Below are 20218 nucleotides of genomic sequence, written 5' to 3'. Positions count from 1 at the left end.
AAGACGGGAACAGTGGCTCAGCTCAAACAGTGCCTCAATCGCCCAATATTATCGCTTTATACTGTTGCACCCTCGCGGGTTAGAGAAAAAATAGAGACAATTAAATAGTTAGACCAAGCTAAGTTGGCAGCGATTTTGATAGCCCAGGATGTGCAAGTGTTATTTTAAACGTCAAACTCCTATGAAATTATGACGTTTAAATTATTTCTGTGAAGTTTTTTTCTAATGTTATAAAAACGAAGTGTAGTCGTCACGAAACGAAGCCAAGACTCATTTTGGGTCACTGAGCCAATGGAGTAAGTTAGATTCCAATTATCAAGGTTCCACGGCATTAAATAAACTAATAATTTCACCACCAAAATCCCATCAAAACAGCCAGTTTACACGCTCGACAAAACTGGATTAAATGAATTTCACATCACACCGGAATGGCGGCACTTTCCGGCATTACCGGAAGTGACCAAGATTATTACTTTATTAGCCAGTTTAATGGAACTCCTAATGGCTGGGAAATTTGTAATTTTGTGGGTAGTATTATAACGGTCACGCTTGGCCGGTGGAACGAATGGTATCGAATATCGATTATGGGTTTATTTTTAAATGGAAAAGGTGTGCATAAGACACCTGTTTGATGTAGATATTGAGGCCATTAATAGGACAATAGAAGACGAGTAAAGTAGTTCAAAATATTATGGTCACAAATTAGACAGTATAGAAGTAGACAGCCATGGCATACCTGTTCTTAAATAGACCCGTAAAGGCACCTACTTACCTATTTATATACAATCGCTATTATCCTAATTAAACCTATCCTATTTAAAACTTTCGCGTTTTGAACACATATTAACTCACATTTATACCTTTATTTACCGACATTTCGACACAGGTTTCGCTGGTCGTGGTCGCGACTAACTGATGTCCCTACAAAATAAATAAATAATTAAAGTACTTTTCGCGATAGACCCGTCTATAAATATGTGAGTCAATAAACCTATCCTATTATTATTTTTCCTATTATTTAATAAAAAAAATTAAACTACTTATTATACAGTTTATAAAATGATCAAATGGTAGGTTTACTTCTTAAAAAAATAAAGTGGCGGTCGTAAATTCAAACAGATTTACTAGAAATGTTTTATTTGCCTTCGATCCCCACGCATTCCCGCCTTTACATTATGTTATACCAAATTGTTCAACTGTCATCTTAACCTAATCTTAACAATCAATAGACTTTAAATATACACTTTTCCTTTCTGTTAATGTCACTGGCAAATTTGGAGCCCTTCGGCTCTTTGCACCGGATGCCGAAAGGGTTAGGATCAGGGCAATCCCTTCCTGGCGAGGTTACTAATGCTTTCGAACCGACAGCGAGTCCAACTCTCGGACAAATTACGTAAAATAGAAATAGAAATAGTTTATTCGTGGCAAAAATACAGATACAGAGGAACAAAAAAAACTTACACATAACATTACAACGCATAACGTAACGTAACTCCAGGCATAACATAGGCATCAGTGCAAACATTTTAAGCTAATCAATAGGCATTTGTATGGTTACACCCGCAACTTGGTCCGTGTATATTTGTTAATTAAAAACTTTTAATAAATAAATCATGCACTTTTGTTTATTTATTGAAACTTTATTACACAAACCAAAAGTAATAATTATTTAAACAACCACATTTTCTTTCCTCAGTAGGTACTTATGCCAAACGAAAGTGACGCAACTATGTTATTGCATTGCACTGATTGCAAACTACACAGTAAATATGATAAAACCAACTACCTTCGTTCGAATCAGACCGATAGTCATTAATAGATGTCGGTGTAGACCCCGGTGTAGACAGTTGATGTCAAACTATTGTTATTATTTAAAACGCTGATTCTTCACTAGATCTCAACTATAGCACCGAATGATCTCAAGGCACCAGGTAAGTTTAGTAGATCAGATTCAGATCAGGTAAACTTTTCAGTTTGGGTTGGTGGACTTAAAAATCAGGTGATATTAGCTCAACTATACGCTGGATGGACCTAATGTTCGACTCTGCGTTCGGTGACAATGGAATACGGTTATCCTTCCGGTTGATTTGGGAATCCCATTCACCGGGTAACGAGATTTGGACAAAAAATAATAACATCTCAAATATTTGGAAGATAAAACGGCATGTCCTGCGGCGGTAAGACGGTCGCATTTTTATCGCTTGTCACCATGCCTGTCACGGTCTAACAAGTATGTAGGTAAGTGCGAAAGTGACGGGCATAGTGACAAGCGATAAAAATGAAACCATGCTGCGTCCGCCGTATAACGAAAGGAACTTTATTTTCACGGTTTGGTTTCTTTGTTTTTAGTAAAATAAGTAATTTTAATAATTGCTTAAATAAACAAACAATGTATACCTACTTAATTTATTACTCAAACTCAATAAAAGCACTTAATTATATAATAGTAAACACCAAATCATTTTAATGAAAGCTATTTATTAGGGACCATAAAATACACTCGACCAGATAAGAAACGGAGCTAAGAGGCAAACTCGAGTTTTGTGGAACATGAATAACACAATGGAAATAATAGTTTTGATCGTGATTGTGTGACTGATACGGTTATGGGGAGAAAAATGAATTTGGTTTATAAAATGCAGTTAAGTAAATTCGACATTAAATGTTATAATAGAAATTAATCTTGTTACATTTTCACGATCACACTACAGAATCGATAGAAATACAAAACATAAGTACTGTCTTGCAGAGAAAAAGTACCCCCCTTCATATAAATTTGTAATTGTAAGCTAATAGGACTGCTGACTGTACAGTGTACCTACTGATTCATATCAACGGGAAGAGATCGTGCAAATTTTACTTCTACTATCAAATAAAATATTAATTTAATTCAATACAAAATACCGTTTATGGAATAATATGTTACCAAGATCCCAATAACTATAAAATTCGTATTTTGATTTCTCAAGCCGCGGCGTCCCCAAAGGGTCTTACTTCGATCCTTAGAGTCTCAAGGGGCACTCACAATCACATTTGACAGAGAGTTGCCTTGTACTGCTATTAATACCGTGGTTTCACTTCCATGGACTCTGGGAAAAATCAGTGCTGCTATATGGGCTGATTTTTATTTATTTTTTGTTGATTTTTTTAAGTGAAAACTTCTTTAGCGGCGCTGGGCACTTTTTGAGGTGGGGAAAAAATGATAAACTCGAGACAGCGTAAGGATGACGTGACCGTAAGCCCCGTAAGGTGGCCACTCATAATTTAAATGGCATTTAAATCAATAAAGAAAAACTCAATGTTATTTGACATTTATGTTGCGGACTCCTTTTCAAGACTCTTTACCTATGTTCAAATAGTTTGACGTTGTCATGGCAGTATGTAAATAAACATATATGTCAATGAAAAAGTGTGATTTTATTTGAGAATGATAATAATATATTTATAATAAATAAATAGAATACCTCCGCTAAACGTATGTATCGTGTTACCGGGCGTCGGTAACATAGTGAGGTGAGTTTTCACTTCTATCGGCACTCCCGGAGTGCAACCGTTGCTGCTTGTTTTCGATATATTTTGGTGGGTATATAGAGTTCCCTATTCTGTACAATAAAAGCGCAATTTCACCACTTGTCCTAACAATTTCCCCCGAGTTACTCAGAAACGTTACGAAAATGAATTGTATTTTCGTAACTAAACGGAAAATTACATAAGTAGGTACATATTCTTTTGGGACAAATTTTATACAGCATAAAAATTCTAAAATTAGTTTTGAGTTGCATTTAAACGACTCCATTCCGAACGTTTGTAAATTATTATCGGCACAAGAGTTTTCCTGGAACAGAATTTTTACTGGGTTTTATTTTTGAACTATTCCAACGAAATTGTGCAGTCGCCGAAAGGCAATGGCAGCAAAAGCAAACAACATGTTGGTAGAAAACAAACTGCATAAGTCAGAATACTCAGAATTAACGATTTGTTTAATGAAACAAATATAAAAATCTGTATTTAGGTAGGTGAGTAATTCACAAACATGTAGCTATAATATGTGACAACATAATTATTTAAGACAATACAAATAACATTGCACAGCGCACACGTACTTCTAAAAGACTAAAAGGAATCCAGAGGGCCTACCGCCAAAACCGAAATTCGCAAATCTTTCTCTATTACTCCAATGAAGGCGTAATTAGAGTGACAGAGAAAGATGCCCGCAATTGCGAAGTTCGATTTTCGCGGTTATAGTCCAGGTGTCCTAGAGATTAAGGTGTTAGACGCAAAAGCTGAATTACTAATCCGATTCGAACCGCAGTACGGAAAGTCAAGATCACTTTTTCATTCTCGATGAAATCTTAGACCAGCCAAGGTGACAATCGCTATCGCTTCGACAACGAAACGCTTTGTGTCTCTCTATCACTCTTCCTTATAAGTGCGACATTGACAGTTGCGTTTCGATCGCTACGGAGCGCTAGCGATTGGCATGTTGTCTACGGGGCCAGATTCGAATTGGCGACTTCAGCTATCACCTGCCCTCATTTCATTGGATAATATACCTAGTTATAGTGTGCCGGTTAAATCAATGTTTCCAGTTTCGACTAAATAGTAAATGTATCTATAAATGGTTCGAAACTTCATTCTCACCGTGAAAACTGCAAATCAACTAGAAAGAGTTAAATTAAAACATTCGCATCATTTAGCCAACTTCTATTAGATTATCCAACGCAACCCTTGTGTGCGGAACATGTATGAGGTAGTTTAATAATGTCCCTTGGGGTGCACGTGCATGCATGCAAGGGTTGATAATGCACTTTATTAACTTGTTGGTGTTACAGGAGGGAAAGTCGATCTAGACACTATATCGGCCCGATTCGAACTTTAAGATACGTCAAATATTACGTCTATATTAGATACGATATGGATTAGATATGTCAGTGTCAAAAGTGACGTATCTTCAAACAAAAACACTTTCTATGCAGTGTAATATGTAACCTAAAGCATTAGTTATTAGAGGCATTTTTAAGAAATAATCTCAGTATTATGTATGAAATGTTACTGTTTCTTATATGTAATTGAGTAACAAAACCTCTTTTTTTTTTTTTTTTTTTCAGTTTTAAAACAATTGTTATGGTTGTTATAAGATATTAGATAAAATAGGGTACCTACATTTATTGATAAAATTGTACAAATTTTAATACTGTGATAGGTACTCTTATATTTTAGTTTTATTATTATTTTTCTCTTAGTTTATTGTTGTATGCACAAATAGCTCTGTTTTTACTCTGTAGAAAACAATTTGAATTAACATGATGTTAAAATATTTTCATTAAGGAAACTGTAAGTCTAGTTTTAAGAAAATTTCCAGTGTTATATATAACTATAAAAGACTGTTTGTTTCTTAAATAAATAAATAAATAAATAAAAACGTCACATTTGACACTGACGTCTATCGCTTTCAGTTTATAATTTACTACGGGTTAACAAATTATACATAAACCTTCCTCCTGAATCACTCTATTTAAAAAAACCGTATCAAAATCCGTTGCGTAGTTTTAAAGATCTAAGCATACATAGGGACAGACAGACAGTGGGAAGCGACTTTGTTTTATTTATACTACTGTAGTGATATATAGGTATAGTATGTGCGGAAAGAGAAGAGTCGTGAAATGTATGGGGCCCAATACATTCCACGACTCTTCTCTTTCCGAACAGGCTCTAGTAGTGTGACTACTTAAAAAACACAAATCAAAATATTTAATAAACATTTAGTTCATAATTTGTTCCCAAAGTTGTTAAAATCTTTATCTAAAGCTAATAATATAGAGTAAAGATTATTATATACTTCAATCACCTCTATTTGATTTAAAATGCTCGCTTCAAGCAATTTTATCGTTAGTTCGAAAATTGCTAAAAAGTGAGTTACGATGTTTCGTCTTGGGGCTTCAATTTATTAGGCTTTGATGTCGGAGTGAGCCTTCCATTAACTTGTAAAAAGGGTAAAAAATTGCATTGCTCTTTGTGTACATACATTTATGGAATAGATTTAATATTAGTGCTATTAACTTGGTGCCCTGTTAAAAGGGTGGTTGTAGGGCACCTTTCTGCACAAATTAATAGATAGACACAATAAAATGTCATTCTATAGAACTTGCTAACTATTTACACGAACCGCCATATTGAAAGTGTCAAAAAATATGAATTTTATAGTGACTTTTGTTTACATAGTTAGCAAGTTCCATAGAATGACTATTTACATCACTACACCTTATAAAACAAAGTCCCCCTCCGCGTCTGTCTGTCCTTATGTTCGCCATAAACTCTAAAACTACTGAACGGATTTTCATGTTGTTTTTACCTATCAATAATAGTGATTCTTGAGGAATGTTTAGGTGTATAATTTTGTTAAGGTTTTGCGTAACCCGTGCGAAGCCGGGGCGGGTCGCTAGTATGTAATAATGTAGAGTAGGGCCAAGATAACTCTGCATGGCATCTTCAATAACAAAATGTGTCAATGTCATCATTAATGTCAAAATAGGTGCAAATTTATCTTAGACGGTCTCTATGTCCTTTTTATTTATGTTTATTAAGCACTAGCGTCTGCCCGCGACTTCGTCTGTGTGAATGATGATGATTGAAAATAATCTTAAATCCATCCCTGGGTCTCAAACAATATCCATAAAAAAATGGTCTAAGTCAAATACATTCGTAGTTATTAACGGATGCTATTTCGTACTAACTCTCAAATGGAAAAAAAACTTTAAATGAACATTGGTAATTATACAAACTAATTGTATAAACAGTCAGTGGCAGAAATTTTTAATTTAACTTAGTTAATAAATTCGTTTCTAGTTATAAATGAATTTCATTTTACCCTGGTACGAATTCCCTACATTATTTAATTTAAACTTGTCTATAATAGCTGTAGGAGGAATGAAAATATTTTCCTCCCTCGACTTAAAATTCTTTGTCCTATAATGACATTCGTTGACGTCCCCTAATAATAATATATCGACATTCCAAAATGCCTATGAATACATGCAGAAATCAAACAAATCAAATATTTCAATATAAAATTTATTACGCCTAAAATTTCCATTCGGTACAAAAATATATTTCTACATCGTCTCCCATAAATTATTATTTACAATTCTTAACAATAGGCAAACAAATATCTACAATTTTCCTTAATTTATAATTCACAGAATTCTTCTCCTTGTTGGCAACCTAATTAGCAATTTATGTTGATATTAACGTTTCATTATTTTATTACAACCTCGGCATGTTGGCTCAAATTACGTTTATAATGTATAAGTACCTAATAATACGGTTGTTTACCAAATAACATCTTTGCAGAATTATCAATTAATCAAAATTGTACTTCAAGTAAAACTGTTCATTATTATCATTGTCTTATCCCCTTATTCATACAAATTTACAAGCCTCAATAAGTTTATTTTTGTTTTATCCCGTTCTTACAAATACTTAAGTCCAAAAGACAGATTAAGACAAACGATTAATTGCTAATTGAGGCTTAAAGCGCGTTTATAATTAACACCATTCAACTTTTTAGGAATACTGCGTTAAATTTTGAACTTCAAAACTATCGTTATCACTGACTACATCAATTTGTTCTTGATCGTTGTCACAACCCGCCTCCGATTGAGTTTTCGAACTGCAAGAGGCCTTTGAGCAACAGCACTTCTTAACCCTGCCGTCGGCAGCAGCCGGGGTTTCCTCCTTCTTCAGCTTAACCCGACGGTTCTGGAACCAGATCTTCACTTGTTTCTCAGACAACTTCAGTCTTGAGGCGATCTCGATTCTCCTCAATCTTGACAGATACATGTTCATGGAGAACTCGCGTTCTAATTCTAAAAGCTGCGTGCCAGTGAACGCTGTCCTGATGCGCTTACTAGAGTCCTCTTTCAGCGGCATGCGTTTCAAGTCTTTAGAGTATCCAGGGAGGAGTTCTTCAGGGTGCGCAAGCGGCGGGCTTGGTGTACCGTTTCTACTGTCACCGGAGAGTGAAGGCGAGCGTTGACCTTGACTTTTTGAAGGAGAGGTTGCCGCAGACTTATACGGATGATGCAAATATGGGGACACTGATTTCTTCCTTCTGTTGACATAGTTTATAGGTTCTTGTTCTTCAGTCTTCAAGTAGAACGGTCTTGGTTCACTGCGCTCGTATAATTCTGGCTGTGGTAGCTGCTGCATTAAAGGATAACGGAAGTTCAGATGCTCCAAGAAAGGTCTGAAGAGTTCAGGCGTCCGAGGTGGCAGACCCAAGCCCAGCAAATTGTTCAGGTTGCTTGGGTATGGGTACGGTAGGAACTTTGGTCTGGTGTCCATATGCTGCAGCAATGTGTAAGGATTGTCACTAGGCATGTTGGCCTTGTCTTTAGTATCACTGATTAACGTATCAACTAGGAATGATCGAGACATGTTTGTCGCTCGACGGTGGATCTACAACTGGTATCGGAGGGCGATCGCTCCGCAAGTTACAATTACAAAAACTACCCCCACTTAGTGCACCCTATTGTAAATAAACACAATGGGACTCTCGAAGCGTTTTGGCAATTATTTGGCCCGGCCCACCCTTTTGTCGGCCGTCATCCCCAGTGTTAGTGAAAAAAACGCATTGTAATGCGAGTATTTTAGTAGCTATGAATAATTTTGTATGGGACGGTAACATCCCTAATGTCTATCTCATTAAAACCAATTTGGTTTCTGTTTTAGTTGCGTAACCGGTTTTTTAACGATTTTGAAAATAGAAGTTGAATTTTGAATAGAGATGACGGTTATAACTTATAAGTAGAGATGTTTTTTTTAAGTATTTTTTATTGAAAGAATATTTTAATTTAAAACTGTTTTAATGTGAAATACATTAGTGAGTGATTGCTAGTTAGTTGTTTGATGAGGGACTAATTAGATTTAAAACAATCAGGAATGGAAGCCACATGAATTTGGTGCGGGAATGGTTGGATTTGGTTTCATTTGTGACATTCTCAATTACCTAGATTATTTTACTTCGATAACGGTCAATGTGTCTAACATAATATGTATATTTGGATTGTAGCGTCAAAAATATTCATTATTTTTACCGACATACAATAAGGTAAGTTACTAGGTATACGAATACAGCCATGATTCCTTTTTAGTTTATTTTTGTGTTTTACTTATGAAAACTTATTATAATCTGATAGAAGATTCGACCATTCATCCTGCCATAATCTCAGCATAAGGATCCTGAGCGAATTTTAGTCTAATCTTTTTTTCGAGTACGATTTTTTCTGCCCTAGACAGGTTTGAACCCACGACTTTTGACGACGACACATATGAAAAGCTAATTCCAATCTTGACAAAGTATCAAAACCCAACAACCAAGATTTCTCCATCCCCAATGCATCAATTAAGTATGAATACCCCGTAATATGCACCGTATGCCACTCGCGTGACTCCGCCAGTCCGGGGTTACCCTCCCCTTGCACTTGCCCCGCCCCCAAATCTGAGCCCCGAACTAGTTTATGAAAAATTAAAAGGGTATAACATTAATTGTGGATCCGTAATGTTATTATCATGTCAGTTTCAATTTGGATAGTCTAAGTGGTAGCTAATGGGGATGTGTTTTGAAGGTTTGATTAGCCGACTATGGAATAAAGGTTTAATTATGTTGTAACACAGATTTAATTCAATAAACAAAGCTTTTTACATTAATTTTAGCAATAAATATAAAATCCGCAAGGTTAACAAATACTTAAGTGAATATTTAAACAGTTATTTTGCCGAAATTCTTAAAAACTAAAGACCGGGTAAAATAAGTACGTACAGAGTTAACTTGCTAAGGTTTAAACAAAGTGGTAGCTATAATAATTGTGAAATGTTATTTAGTGCAAAGTTTAAATATAAATATGTACTAAGTGATTAATTTATTGGTACCTTTATGTGTAGGTGTCTACTAAATTAAGAATCTTCATCATATTATGGCACTGCGTATGACAACCCACATTTATATGTCAACAAGTGTGGCTCACCTGAGACAACGTTCCGAAAATAGAACTACAGTTGTACTTAGTAAGGATTAACACCTATGTATATACTTTCATTTTCTTTGAAATAAATAGCATATTTTTCCGGCTTGCCTTCCTTAATACATACTGCCGTATTCGAACTTCAAGATATTCACAAGAGACGACACGTACTAGATCCATTCTAGATACGTTATAGTTTAGATTTCAACTAGTTCTCTTTTGCAGCGCAATTCGGGCAACCAATGTCAATTTTACGATAGATCGTGTTAGATATCTATTAGATGTGAATTAGATCTCTAAGTAATATCTTGTGGAAATCGTTCAAAAGTATCTCCAGAATCGCGGAAATGTCAAATTTGACAGGTTAGATCTTAAACATATCGTCATCGTATCTTGGCGATGTCTAATAGATATCTATTACAAAATCCGAATCGGGCCCAGAATCTATATCAGACCACAGCTTTAAAATAAACCTTCTTTAGATTAATCCCAGCAATGTTAAATCTGGATAAAACCTCTTTCGCCGACTTATGTGTCAGCGAATATCCTCTCAATTCCTATTTTTCACGGTTTTTAGGTTAAGAGCGATATTGCGAAATGAATGAAATTATCGTAGGATCTCACCTGGCAGCAAATTACGATCCCTTGGCAAGAGATAATAAACCCTTTATTTGGCGAGGGCGGCGTCATTCGAAAATCACCCTTTCTCCCTTTTAATAAGCCACCACAGCTTCGCTACTGTTATTTTTAACCCATTGTTTGCTCTGTCCATATTGTTCGTTGATTTCGTGATGATTCCGGGGTCTGTCAGATTTTTTAACAATCGGAAGCCTTTTCAATCGTGTTTGCGAGCAAACAGGCAGATTTATAATAGAATAGGAAAGCGCGAGCGAATTAAGGTGTGTTTTTGAAACAGATTGGAAACCATAGATGTTTTATACTTTTGTAGCTAGGTTAAGAATAAGATTACGCGCCGAAAGTATCTACCGCTCTCTAATTGCTTTATTAAAAGGGATATGTATCTACATACTGGTTAAACAATTAGATTGTGGCAGATACAACTGAACAGAAACCTTTATATGTAAAACTACATATCTGGGGGTGTCCATAATTTTAATACGTTGTTCTATCCGCTGCTATTGCTGCTGACTATACCTTATTAGTGTTTGTAGCGTCACTATTTTTTTGTACCTATAACAAATTAAGCAACAAAAACTTAGGTTTCATAGACATTTTGATATAGAAAAACAATAGACATATGTGTTCATGAACCTTTCACGTAATGAAAACATGTCTTTTTAAAATGAGAGCGTTGATTCAAGGTACAGTCGCCATGAGATATATCGGAGCGGCCAAGGCGCTCACAAATATATGAACACTCCTCTATTGCCAGAGCGTTAGAGTGCGTGTTCAGATATTGTGAACACCTTAGCCGCTCCGATATATCTGATGGCGACTGTAGATGCTTTTAGGTAAATTTTCGTACTACGAGTAAGTTGTAACCTGCAGTATTAACTCTTTCATATTAATATATACAGTATTCCTTTGCGCTAGTATATAAATATGTGTACATAAAAATGAAAGCTGCTGAAACACGTACATGACTCGTATGAGTTCACTCCACATTTTGTCACCTCAAAATTGGCCCACATTTTTATGTTGTCTGTTGTTTGTATCGCGAAATGAACATCGTCTAATCCCACAAACACGTTGAATAAGTGATCCAATTTGTGGATGTGGGGCGCCCTACATTTGAGGTTTTGCTTCGACCAAGGTTTATGATTTAACGAAAAACCTTGCAGATTGCACTAGACTTATATCGACCGGGATATGAACCGTGATTACCTTTTGTATCGTTTTCAAGCTCCCGGATATTTCGACGCAGTTACATGCATGATGCGTTGTTCACATCCATATACCTAAGTCTAGTGAAAGTAAATAGTGAATCATTCAAAATTGTTCTTGCAGATTGCAATATGTAGATTTTTTGATCTTTTAATTAATCATTATTGTGCTTAAGTTTCTACTTTTTGCTATATATCGAAAACTTTAGTTTGTCATATGTCTTACCGCGCGCAGCGTACTGAGGGGCTACCGCGAAAACCGAATTTCGTAAATTGCGGAGATCTTTCTCTTTTACTCCAATGAAGGCGTAATTAGAGTGACAGAGAAAAATGCCCGCAATTTTCGAAATTCGGTTTTCGCGGTAGCCCTCTGTTGCCACCCGCGCAGCCAGCACCACCATACATGCCTATGTCGAGAATATAAAGGGCCATAATGTACTGTAAAACGTTGTACAATACACGTGCGAAAAGATAATCGCGCGTCGTCTAAATGAGCCCTTAGTCTAGATATTATCTAAGGCGGAGCCACCCGGTAAGCAAGAAAATCCCTATATTAGTTGGCGCCATTCTTACGTTATTAGGGTTCCGTAGCCAAATGGCAAAAAACGGAACCCTTATAGATTCGTCATGTCTGTCTGTCTGTCTGTCCGTCTGTCTGTCCGTCCGTATGTCACAGCCACTTTTCTCCGAAACTATAAGAACTATACTGTTGAAACTTGGTAAGTAGATGTATTCTGTGAACCGCATTAAGATTTTCACACAAAAATAGAAAAATAACAATTAATTAATTAAATCGTATGGCAAGATTCGAGTCGCTTAAAGTATTAGAAAGTAATAAATAATTAAAGAACTATATCCAATGTCTTGGCCCATAGGGCTGCGTCTTCACTAGGAGCGAGCAAGTCTTCATGGTTGCCAATAAACTTTCTCTTAGGGCAGTCGACTGTTATGTGGTGGATAGTCTGCTTTGGAGCTCCGCAGTCACACTCTGGCGAGTCTCGCCACCCGCACTTGAACATATAATCGGCACAGCGTCCATGCTCAGTTCGAAGTCGGTTGATCTGGCACCATTCCTTTCTGGGAGACGAAAAACATCCTGGCTTTTTTGTAGGGTCGAAGTTCGATAGGGACTGTCTAGGCGGATCTGACATCCAGTCCTTTCTCCATTCCTCATTTATATTGAACCCACATTCCCGCAGAATTTTTGCTGTTTCGTATGGTGGGTTCCGAGATTTCAGGCGGTGCTTTGGTGGGTGTAGGAACTCTTGATAGACGGGTAAGTTTGGGTGCTGGACTATTTTCTCGCTTTCCCTTACCAAGGCGTGCTGTCTTCTGAGGTGAGGAGGTGGAATGTGGCTCAAAGCTGGCAGCCAACGAATAGGCGTCGACTTGACCGTCCCCGTTATACACCTCATGGTATTTCGCAGTTGGACATCGACCTTTTCAGTGTGTGCGCTGTTTAGCCAAACTGGAGCGCAGTACTCCCCTGCCGAGTAGACTAGGCTGAGTCCAGTCGTGCGCAGAACATCCGCTGAGGCTCCCCAAGATGTGCCGGTTAATCTGTGCAGTATGTTATTTCGGGTGCCCAGTTTCTTACCTAGCTTGCTTAGGTGGGGATTGAACGTAAGGGAGCGGTCTAGTGTAACACCTAGATATTTAGGGTGGGGGTTGTAGCAAAGAGCTTTCCCTTCAAAAATAACATTGGGTTTGTATGCAGCCAGCTTGTTGTTTAAGTGGAACGCAGACACTTCCGTTTTGTTGGCATTAGGCCGCAGGCGCCATATATTGAAGTAGTTGGTTAGCTCTTCTAGGTCTTTGCTAAGGGTTTGTTCCGACTCCTGAAATCCCACGTGTTGGTGTGCAACGGCGATGGCGATGAAAATAACAATAAATGTTTGGGGTTCCCCATACTTCGAACTGAAACTCAAAAATTTTTTTTTCATCAAACCCATACGTGTGGGGTATCTACGGATAGGTCTTCAAAAATGATGTTGAGGTTTCTAATATCATTTTTTTCTAAACTGAATAGTTTGCGCGAGAGACACTTCCAAAGTGGTAAAATGTGTGTCCCCCCCCCTGTAACTTCTAAAATAACAGAATGATAAAACTAAAAAAAATATACGATGTACATTACCGTGTAAACTTCCACCGAAAATTGGTTTGAACGAGATCTAGTAAGTAGTTTTTTTTAATACGTCATAAATCGCCTAAATACGGAACCCTTCATGGGCGAGTCCGACTCGCACTTGGCCGCTTTTTTATATTCTGCTTAACTAATTTAATTTATTGGCTAAAATTCTAGTTATTACATGGCCAAAACTATAATTACGTAACTAAAATACAAAATTAAAACCATTAAAATTAAGATAAAGTCAGTTCGGAAAGAGAAGAGTCGTGGAATGTATTGGGCCCCATACATTCCACGACTCTTCTCTTTCCGCACAGACTATACGTGTGAAAAAGTTGTGTCCCACGTTGGCCAGAGTTGATCATCGTTGATTTTTTCATTGTGATTGACATTTGTATTTACAATTTATGGAAAAATTACTGCTTGGTAATGGAGACCAAGGCATCTCCGAAACATGTGACACGAGTGACTAGAAACACGTGAAGTAAACGATTAAGTAAGTTTAATGAGAATATTGTCTATGTAATACAAGATAAGGTGATCCAATTTGTGAATGTAGGACGTGCCCTACATTTGATGTTTAGCTTCCACCAAGGTTCAGTATTAAAGGGAACGAGACCTTGCTGAATGCAATCCAGATTTAATATAAAATTGAATTAAGTTCCATTGATAAAACTATCTTAGGTAGGTAGATCATATTTAATGTATAAATAGTACCTAAAGTATAACAAAACACAATTTTATCGTCGAAATTTGAAATCGAAGTTACACTTACACATACCTACGAGTACAGACATAAGCACATATAGGTACATGGCACTTTTATCTCCTAAAATTTATAAAAACTACTTTTAAGTAAGGTATTTTCGTATTGAAGTTTGATACCTAATGATTTTAACAAATAAGTAATTATTACAAGGTTTTTGTCTGAAACTCTTATGTTTTTACTAACTGCATTTTTTTATTATTAAAGAAACAGTTATGAGCACTTATTGATAAAATTGCAAATAACATAAATAGATAGGTATTCCAACATAGATAACTGATTTAAATTATTTAAAAGCGATGTCCGTGGTCCGTGTGATATACGAGTATGTACAAAACTTACATATGATATGATATGATATGATATGATTTATTTATCTCACAATATACAATTTCACTTAAAATTACACATGGTAGATTGTCAGGGATTTATATTGTGATTGTCAGTTTTTTTACATTACGAAATAATTGAATAAGTATGAAGAATAAGTCACAATCAAAATTTCATTCAAAATTTAGGTATTAAATAGATAGATTAAACATTAACCTAAAAATAATTAGTTGCATTAACAAAACCTTTTTACACCCTCAATACTATTTAAATAGCATATCTATAACACTCAAAATGGTCACTCAACTAAACTAAAATTAAATTTCATCCTAACATCCACCAAAAAGCAACGGAAATGACTTTAAACCATGAAAGCCCACCTGCTGAACTCAAGTGGACAATGGTTTCATACAAAAAGATGACTTTTAAATACGTACCTACTTTTTTTTCAAACTTTTTTTTGTTTCTATGGTGCCAGCGCGTCTGACTACAGACTCCACTTGTGCCCATTGATAAAATTCTACGTTCATTCATAGTTTATCTACGGTATGAATGAATTGCTATTGTAAAGTTGTAATGGTATACCTTGTCAACTGTTTTTGAAAATGATTTTTAGTGACTTAGTGTTAGAGTTTAGTATTGATTGTAGCCGGAATCGCAAAGGTTCTTAAGGTAATATTGTGTGAATGAAATATGCGATTTATGTAGGTTGTACATCAACAATGAATAGAATGGAATCTTAAAATAATTGTGTTAAATAGGAAATAACAAGCTTAGAGAGGTTTTGGTGAAATTTTATCGGTTTTGCATGTAATCCAATTTAAAACAGTTTGGCTTAGGTTTGGTTTGGTTTGGTTTGGTTTGGTTTGGTTTGGTTTAGGTTTGGTCATCTGTTTCTTCTTCCTCGCGTTGTCCCGGCATTTTGCCACGGCTCATGGGAGCCTGGGGTCCGCTTGGCAACTAATCCCGGTAATTGGCGTGGGCACTAGTTTTTACGAAAGTGACTGCCATCTAACCTTCCAACTAGGGTTTGTACGACGGATCCGAAATGTATGGGAATATCCGCGGATCCGGATCCAGATCCGGATAATTTCATACATTTCGGATCCGGATTGCAAACTCTACTTCCAACCCAGAGGGTAAACTATAGGCCCGTATTGGGATTAGTCCGGTTTTCTCACGATGTTTTCCTTCACCGAAAAGCGACTGGTAAATATCAAATGATATTTCGTACCTACATAAGTTCCGAAAAACTCACTGGTACGAGCCGGGGTTCGAACCCGCGACCTCCGGATTGCAAGTCGCACGCTCTTACCGCTAGGCCACCAGCGCTTCATATCTGTTTATTGACCTAAAATTAGACCTAAAAACAAATTAAAACTACCTAACGAAAATAAATTAAACTTGGAACTAAACAAACTTAGGGTTGATTTTGGGTTGAAGTTAAAAAGCTAATTAGGGTGAGTTCGTTATTGCGTGTGGTTTGGGGTAGGTTAGGCTAGAGTTAGTATTGATTTAAAATGAGAATGACTAACCTTTCATTGTCATTTTAAATGCAAAACTATCGTAAATTCTTATGTGGGTGCAAAATTTGATACAAAGTTTTAACATTTAATCCTTTAACTAAATTTGATACCACGTGTTATGCGGACTTAAGTTAATTACTAATTTTGATATGGATCGACTAGTCTTCCAATTATAGAGATCACTTAATCAATAGTTATAATTATGCCCTTAAACTTAGCAAACCTTTGTTAAATTCTGTCGTTTTCTAACAAACACAAATGTCAAAATGACAGTTAAGGACAAACGATTATCAAATGCTTAATTGTTACACTTGACAGGCGTTAATGAATACCTAACGCCAATAGTTAAAACATAGTAGCAACACCTTTTAATTGTATATGTATAAATATTACTCTGAGGCGCACCTCTTCATCCATCTTACATCTACTACTGAAAATATCGTCATAAGTCTGCCATTGCCGCAATTATTTCCCTATCTTTATCAGTAAACGAAGATCTTTGACCTCCGTCCTCGGTGCAATTACTCTATTGAGTCAAACTCACGCGTCTGCCATCGACGGCTTCCCACGCACTCCCAAAATCCGCTGTTTGCCTAACAACCATCATCCATCTAAAATCAAATAACGTAATTATTTGCTAAAAGCATTTATTATCTATGGAGGGACGCGCGGCCGCGTGGACGCCATATTATCTAACTTCACTATTTTGCTGCCCCAAAAATAACATAACCACCCTATTGTTAAAACAACAAGGTTTAAAATTGTTTGATGTATTTTTTAGCAGCAGCAATGTTAAGTTGGTTAAAGCTCATATCGCCACGCGTGCTTTTCATTGGTATCTATTTGAATTTGGAATCCGTTCGAATGCTGAATTTGTTTTTCATCAGCCAGTTCTTCTTTACGGCTGAGCTGTCATTAAGTGTGTTTCCTATTATCATTGCGATATTTGTTGAAGGATTTTCGGTCAGAGTTCGAGAGGGGTGGGAAACGGTTTGTTGAATTATTTATGTATCGCTAACAAGCCAATTAATTGGGGCTTTAAGAATATGTTATTGTATGTATATTATAGGTCTGGAGTACTCTGGAGTCCGATTCAAATTTCAACAACTTTTTACAGTTTTGACACGACCTTCACGATCGTCTTGGTAAATGCGTGATCGATCTTGAAGGTAGTATTAAAATAAGATCAAAACCGTTAAAAGTTGTTAAATCTAAATCGGGCTCCTGTAATATTATCGCTACAAAGACTATTAGGAGAGATTTTGCTATCGATTGATATAAAAATCAGTACGTAACTCATACTCAAATCTTCACGCTTAGAAGTTTTTTGCACAAGTAATTAAATGGGTACTACCATAAGTTCATCTTCTAATAAACAATAAATAATTACGTTCCTGTAAAACATATCTACATTTGAGCAATTAGAATTAAAACGAAAATACATTCATCGAACCCAAAACAAAAAGAAATGAGAAATTTACTCTATAACGCGCCAACCTCGAACGTCGGCCCGGCCGAATGAAACTCGCGGATTGGACCATTTCAATGCTGCACCGCATGAGCCAATCACGGCTCCGGATCGCGACGCACCGCGCGTGAGCGACCGGATACAGATCCGCACACGCCGCTCCCGCGCAGTTCGGCAACCGACGCGATACGAGTAATAACGTGACTATCTTATTTTGTAAATCACAACAGTAATTTAGTGCTAATTCTAATAAGTGTCCTATACCCGTGTAAAGTAGTTAGCAGAATACACGATTATACCGATATCTGTGTTGTTTCCACTTAACTTAGCCCTCAATCAACGAACCCCGAGCTAGCTGAGGCTACAAAATGGCGCCCAACGTGGGGCTAAGTGAAAAAGTGGATTTTTTGTGCCATGACTCATTAAAATAAACAATATAGTGTGATAAAATGCCGACGAAATCAAAGAGAAATCGACGTGTGTCGACGCCGACGCGAGAGGACGTCGAGCCCGCTCGTGAAGGTTCTTTCACCAGAGATGACGTCGCGACGCTAGTGGAGTCGTTACAACGGTCGCAAACCAACGCCTTCAGGGAACTGCTGGAAAGCGTCATCACGACCACTAGGCACCCGTCGTCGTCTGCTACATCGACACCGTTTCCAGTAGAAGGAGGAAATTTCTCTCGCTGCAAAGCTCGATTCGCTGGAAATTCCGATGAGTCCATCGAAGGTTTTATTAACGCCATTCGAGGGTTATCTATGCTATTAACGCATTCAGCCGCAGATTGGTGGCAGGGCATAAAACCTGAGACAACTTCATGGGCCGAAGTAATTGACAGCTTGCGCCATACCTACGGTGACAATCGAGCTCCGCCGCGCATTTATCGCGACTTATTTGCTACACCTCAAGGCGACGAAAACACTCATATTTACGTCGCGAAGTGTCGAGCGCTGTTTTCAAAATTGCCGCGCAACGAGTTAACTGAGAAAATACAGTTAGACATGGTATACGGACTTCTACACAAACGAATACGTAAACGTGTTAAGAGGGAAGAGTGCGCAACGTTTAAGATATTGTTACAAAAGGCGCGCGCTGTCGAAGAATCGTTGAACGAGAGTACAACCGATACAAAGGCCGCCGCCGCCGCTTCCAAGAACGTGAGCCACGCCTCGCCGAGTCGTCCCGCCGTCGTGTCAAAGCCGCCGCGCGCTGCCGCGAGCGCGAGCGCCGCGCCGCCGCCCCGCGAGCCCCGTGCGCCTCCGCCGCGTCGTCCAGATGATAACAGTGATAATAACAATACCGCGTCCGCCGCGAAATCTAAATCGTATAGTAAGAAGTGCGGGTATTGTAAACGTTACGGTCACGTAAAAGAAGAATGTAGAAAGTTAAATAAAGACTCTAGCACGTCTAATGATAATAATAATAACGCATCAGATGTTAACGTGTTACGTTGTTATGGATGTGGTCAAATAGGCGTTATACGCATAAATTGCGAAAAATGTAATTCTACATTCTGTACTGTCAACTGCAGCATGGATTCGTCCAATCCAGGGTTAAAGGGCACTGGTAAGCAGACTAAGAAGCTCTCCCCGGTGAGTAGTTCTCTTATCACTATACCTAATGTTCAAAATGATAAGCTTGACGAGACCTTTTTGTCTCTCACTGATTTTCAACATGCACTTCCTGCAAATTTCTTTGGTGACGGTTTAGTAGCAAGGCCGGTGACGCCCCGCGCCGCCGACAGCTCCCAGGACGACCCCGTAGTTGTTCAACAATCGTGCACACTTTTTGCAAAGTCCTTTATTGATAACAGTGATAAGCAAGTTAATAGTTCCCATAGTAAGGAAATGTCATTTTGCACCGTGTCAAACAATATTTGTAACATCCCTGTGCTGCCAGAGCAGGTCATTGACGCCAAACCTAGGTTGACTACAGCTGTTTTCGAATCAGCTGATAACAGTAATAATAATGGTCACAATATAACTAGTTACAGTATGTCATCTTTGGGTCACAGTATAGATAATTCCAGTATGTCAACCAAACCTTGTGAGGGAATTATATTTTCAGCTGTGGATTTTTCAGGGACAAACCAGAAGGTTGAGGACTCCAAGGAGCCTGCACCTGTAACCCAAGT

The 20218-nt window shown here is 37.5% G+C and overlaps 1 protein-coding gene across 1 annotated transcript; it reads right to left on the bottom strand.

Annotated features, from left to right (window-relative positions):
* Positions 1-7563: 7563 nt before the first annotated feature.
* Positions 7564-8791, bottom strand: LOC134651412 (GS homeobox 1-like). Its single transcript, XM_063506516.1, has one exon. It carries the CDS (start codon positions 8434-8436, stop codon positions 7564-7566), a length of 873 nt encoding a protein of 290 aa, XP_063362586.1. The 5' UTR covers positions 8437-8791.
* Positions 8792-20218: the final 11427 nt, after the last annotated feature.

This window comes from Cydia amplana, chromosome 10 (assembly GCF_948474715.1).
Source record: "Cydia amplana chromosome 10, ilCydAmpl1.1, whole genome shotgun sequence".
NCBI lineage: Eukaryota > Metazoa > Arthropoda > Insecta > Lepidoptera > Tortricidae > Cydia > Cydia amplana.
The sequence above is the reverse complement of the archived record's forward strand: the minus strand, read 5'-3'. Positions and strand labels throughout refer to the sequence as shown.

What these genes read in the sequence shown, in the direction of transcription:
- LOC134651412 (XM_063506516.1), bottom strand. Translation starts at nt 8,436, where the DNA reads ATGTCTCGATCATTCCTAGTTGATACGTTAATCAGTGATACTAAAGAC.